We start from the raw sequence: 5,366 nt of genomic DNA on the forward strand, positions 1-5,366 counted from the left end.
CAATTTTGAACTTTATAGAGATGGAATCATACAGTATGCATTCCTTTGTGTAGTCTTATTTCCCTTAGCATTAATTTTTGTGAGATTTATCCATGTTGTTGCATGGAGGTATATCTTATATATTTTCTGACTGTGGAATTATAATGTGTAAATATACCACAATTTTTAATTCGATTATTAATATGTGTGTCATAACAAGGCCGAGGGAATTCTTTTTTTAAAAAAAAATGTATTTTATTGAGTTTTTACAGAGAGGAAAGGAGAGAGATAGTTAGAAATATCAATGAGAGAGAAACATCGACCAGCTGCCTCCTGCACACTCCCCACCGGGGATGTGCCCGCAACCAAGGTACATGCCCTTGACCGGAATCGAACCCGGGACCTCTCAGTCCGCAGGCAGACGCTCTATCCACTGAGCCGAACCGGTTTTGGCTAAACTCAGAAATCTTGATGGGAATTTCAGAATGCCTCTCCACCCTCACCTTCATGCAGTCCATGGGAATGAAGGAAGGTCATTTTCCCAATAGAAGTGAGGGGTCATTTTTGCTCTGCGTTGGTCGTGTTTAGTTTTATGGACTCCTTACTGGATATGATTGTTTCTTCACAAGAAAGCGATTTAGGTTGCAGGGAAACCCCACCTAGTTTTCATTTTCCCCAAAGGCACCGAGCCTGCTTCCCCGCCACTGCCCTGGGAGTGGTGGTGTGGACTGGACCTAGCACAGCCCGCAGACAGACCCACCAATCAGCAGGGAGGGCACTGGCGCTAAAACTTAGCTATAAATTGAAAAGTCCTCTTTACTAGCTATGAAATGGCCTCTCCAGAGCCAAGTTCAACAGGAATAAGAATGTCAGGACCCACCTGAACCTGGCCCTGCCTCGCTCGTCAGCACCTTCTCTTCCTTCCAGCCCTGGTTCCGGAGGCTTTCCAACGTGCCCAAACCCTTCAGAACGCAGCTGTTCAGTGCCAGAGCCGCGCCGGGTCAGGGCTGCCCTGTTACCATCCTGGGCTTTTGTCAGGAAATGGTTAGGGCCTGCAGAGCACTGAGCAGTTTCTGGCACGGAGTAAGCCGCTGCAGTGGCAGCAGTGGCCTCACTGTCGTCATGGTCTCCCTGGGGCCCCGGGGCCACCGCTGCCACTCCCGCAGGTCTCCCGGGCCAGCTCTCCTCCCGCTGGGGCCTGAGCCTCACTCCATCTCCTACCACCACCGCTCTTATTTTTCCTGCCCCTGGCAATTTCGAATTGAGTCTTCTGAGATAAAAAGTATCTTTCCTGGCCTCCGTTGTTCCTAACTCATTCAGAGTTTCTGTCCTTAGGATTTTCTGCCCAGGAACAAAACTTTTAAATGTCCTTAAAATTTTGAAACTCTCAAGTAAAACAAAACATAGGTGAAATAGATGTTTTCACAGTGCCCCCGAGGGTGAGTGCTGAGGCCTTGGACAGTTAGTCTCTGAGCTTCCATTTCCTCACCTATAAAATGGGCGCTGACGAGCAGGTTTGCCCTCAGTGGTGTTGAGTGAATTAAGCGAGATGTGTGTGATGTGCTCATCTCAGGGCTCGCCCGGGGGAGGGTTCAGGACATGGCGGCTGCAGCTGCTCCAGCTGTTTCTCCACTCTTCCCACTCTCACCACCAGTAGCATCGGCTTCACCTCTTGTTTATCTACATTTTTCCCTTAGCTTGAAAACCTACTTCAAGTTTTTTATTGTAAGAGATCCCTTTGAAAGACTGATATCTGCTTTTAAGGACAAGTTCGTCCACAATCCCCGCTTTGAACCCTGGTACAGGCACGAGATTGCCCCCGGCATCATCAGGAAGTACAGGCGGAACCGGACAGAGACCCGGGGCATCCAGTTTGAAGATTTTGTGCGCTACCTGGGCGATCCAAACCACAGATGGCTGGACCTCCAGTTTGGGGACCACATCATTCACTGGGTGACGTACGTCGAGCTGTGCGCGCCCTGCGAGATATCATACAGTGTGATTGGTCATCACGAGACCCTGGAGGATGACGCCCCATACATCTTAAAAGAGGCGGGCATAGACCACCTGGTGTCATACCCCACCATCCCTCCGGGCATCACCGTGTACAACAAAACCAAGATGGAGCACTACTTCCTGGGCATCAGCAAGCGGGACATCCGGCGCCTGTATGCCCGTTTTGAAGGGGACTTCAAGCTCTTTGGGTATCAGAAGCCAGATTTTTTGCTAAACTAATGTGTAGATCTGTGAACTCAGATACCTCTGTTAGACCAGAGGCTAAGCAAGTGGAGATCTGAGCACAGAACTGACACTTCTTCAATCTCACCCCTCAAGACTCCTGCGGGCACCCACAGGCCATGTGCACCTCGGCCGGTGAAGCTGCACCCGACGGTTCTGGCTTAGTGTGAACATCAGGTGCATTGAGGGCCTCGCCCCCACGCCCACCAATGCCATGAGGCCTTTGGTCCCAGAAGGGTAAAAGGACTAAACATCTGCAGTCTGACAGACCAGGAGGAGCAGTTACATGGCACAGGCGTCACTTCCCTCGGCTGTCAAGGAGGGGAAGGGCCTGCCTGTCACCGGGGGACGGCAGGAAGCGCACCTCGCGCTTTCAGGAGACCTGAGGAGCTGATGGTGAGCAGAACTGGCAGGAGCTAATGCAAGACCAAGTCTGTGAAATAAAATGACAGCGCTGGCTCTCATCTTGGCGCTGCTGTAATCACGGAGGCAAACCATTCTTTCCACGACTGTCTCCTTCCTGTGGGATTCGGGGTGACCCTAGGACACTTTTTGGCAGTCTGTCCTTTCAGAATACACGCCTGAGCACCCCTGGTCCATATTTCCGATCCTCTGTCTGCCAGGTGGTTTTCTCATTGAGCCCGAGAGCTACATATTCAGAAAAAGGGGAGTGGAGTGTTCTTCCCACCTGAGAAGCGAACGTCTTTGGGAAAAGGAAGAGCTGGTGGGTTCTGGAGCTCAGGCTGCTGTGGATGTGGGCGTGCCCGTCCTGATGGCTGTCCCTCTCTTATCTTTGTTCCACCTGGATGGGCAGCATCCCCCCAGACCCCCCGCCCTGGGGCTGAAGGCCAGCAGGGCAGCGTGGCAGTCCGTGCAGTTTACATGGTCCAGTTTCATCTCAGCCAGTTGCTCCCTGGACCTGTTTTGTTAGTGCCGTCATCCCGGGCTGTAAGTTGGACGATGAGGTTCACCAGCAATAAAATCCTGGGCCGAGACAGCCTCCAGAAATGCATCTCCCAGGCACCGAGGAGCGAGCTGAGGCCACCATGTCAGGTGCCTGCTGACACCGACTGTTTCCCTGTGAGAAGTCCCACGCGCCATGAGCCCAGCTTTTCTTCCAGGCAGCTTCCCCCTTCCCTTTCTTAAAGGGGCCGCCTGAGTCTGTGAATGTGAAAGTAATAAATAAAAACTGTCCAAACCCGACACGTGCTGCGCTTTGTGGGGGCTCTCTGTGGCCCCACACGGTCCCCGCGACCTGGCCCCAGCGACCTGGCCCCAGCGAGGGGCCTGCAAGACTGCTCTAGCGGCTGCTGGTGGCAGCACCACAGAAGGAGAGGCCCAAGTGTGACAGGCCCTAGCGCTGACCAAGGGGCGTCAGTGTGGTAGCCTGTCATCAGCTGACAGGCAGGGGATGTCACATGAGCTTTTTCTGTAAAGTCTTGTGAAAATCATTTCACACCTGATCAGCCAATTGATTACCTCTTTCCTATTTGCAGTGTAACACTGTGAATAATACATTTGAGTCTAAGGCCTTAAAGTTACAACTAATTTTTAAAAAACACCTATCTTCTCAGAAATAAAGGTTAGAAAGCTGTGTCCCCATGTGTCCCCAATCCTCTGGCTTTTAGATTTAGGTCACTTTTCTTTGGCATTTCAGTCATTTTCCTAACAGATTTTGCCCAACAAACAGGGTTGGCCACCAGAACATCTGGACATTTCACAGGATGTCCCAAACGTCCATTCCTCACCACCACCCCTATGCTGTAGCTCCCGACTCCACACAGCACCCTACTGCGGTCATCTCCACCAGAATCATTCGCTCATTCCCTCTCCAAAGCCCACTTCCTCCCCCGCCCCCCCCCCATACGCCCCCTCTCGAACCTCAGGAGGAGGTGCTAGTTCTCCTGTCACCCAGACCCTTTCCCCCTCACTGCCGCCCAGAGGGAGCTTTGAGGATGCAGCCTGGAGCCAACACTCAACACTGCTGGTCCTTCCTGGAAACAAACACCGCCTGTGCTCGGTCCTCCCTCACTGGCAGGTGTCGCCTGGGCAGCTGTCTCAACCTGTGCCCATGCTGCTCCAGGAGCCCTGTGTCCTCAGCCCTGGGCCTTTGCGGCTGACCCTGGACCTGCCAAGGTGTAGGGTGGAGGGTCCCGACAGGAAGGGGCACTAAGGTGGGTGTGGGGCTGGGGTGCCCCCAAGGCGCAGTGCTCACAGCTCATTCCCTTCCCAGGTAAGGGGATGGGTAGCAGCAGGAGACGGTGGCTGGGGGAAATGTCAGGGTGAGAACCCAGTGGATGGAGTGTCATCCTGTACACCAAAAGGTTGCGGCTTTGATTCCTGGTCAGGGTGCATGTGGGAGGCAGCTGATCGATGTTTCTCTCATCCTCATTTTAGGCTTTCTTTGTGTCCAATGGCCTGAAGTCTCAGAGTGTAATAATAAAAATTTTACTCAATATTTGTGTACATTGTGCTCCAGTCTCATAGCAAGACTGAGGAGTCAGTGGGTGAGGGAGAAAATCTAGGTGTTGCCTTTATTGCGTTTCATTCAGGCCCCTGGGACAATGACCACAGGGACGTGCCCATCAGCACATTTGCGATGAGGATGCAGGCCCTGTTCACGTAGGATTCACGTTGTGTGCAGAGAAAACGCTGGTCCCCACACCCTCTGCTGCCCCCGCCTCCTGATGGTGTGGCACCCGCAGCATCGGGGGGGGACTGTTAGCCCCTGGTGCTACTATAACAGCACTTCTGACATAACTGGCCCGAGGATTGGTTGTTTCCTTTAATGTGCAATCTAAATTGGACCTGAACTTTTATAAAATATGAACTACCTGGACTGTGGTAACAGCTGAAATGTAGAGCATTAGAAGTTGTTACTCTTCGTAAAGAAAAAAGTGTGAACAATTTGAAAACCAACAACTTTTCCTGCATTCGTCACCCTGATACCTGCCGAGGCTCCAGAGAGCAGGGCCTTCTCATTTCTGCCGGAGCCGGAGCTGCTGGAGCCTTCAGGGCTTAGGAACGTTAAATGGTAATTGTGACACATTGCGGAATGCTGAGTGTGGATTGGGGTTAAGAGTGAGAAACTGCAGGAGGCTGCAGCCTTAGGGAGGTTTCTACTCTTTCATGGGTTTTCCCCCTTTAAC

General features: G+C 52.2%; 1 protein-coding gene across 4 annotated transcripts in view; it reads left to right on the forward strand.

Moving 5' to 3' along the window:
• The window catches only part of CHST10 (carbohydrate sulfotransferase 10), a 41,239-nt gene extending 37,424 nt beyond the window's left edge, over window positions 1-3,815 (forward strand). For all 4 annotated transcript variants that reach the window (XM_006773359.2, XM_006773360.2, XM_015570237.1 and 1 more), the window contains one exon: window positions 1,677-3,815. In XM_006773359.2, the coding sequence (XP_006773422.1) occupies window positions 1,677-2,214 (538 nt within the window). In that variant the 3' untranslated portion in view covers window positions 2,215-3,815. The remainder of the gene's footprint in view (window positions 1-1,676) is intronic.
• Window positions 3,816-5,366: the final 1,551 nt, after the last annotated feature.

The sequence above is a fragment of the Myotis davidii genome, unplaced genomic scaffold (assembly GCF_000327345.1).
Source record: "Myotis davidii unplaced genomic scaffold, ASM32734v1 scaffold4007, whole genome shotgun sequence".
In the NCBI taxonomy this organism is placed as follows: domain Eukaryota; kingdom Metazoa; phylum Chordata; class Mammalia; order Chiroptera; family Vespertilionidae; genus Myotis; species Myotis davidii.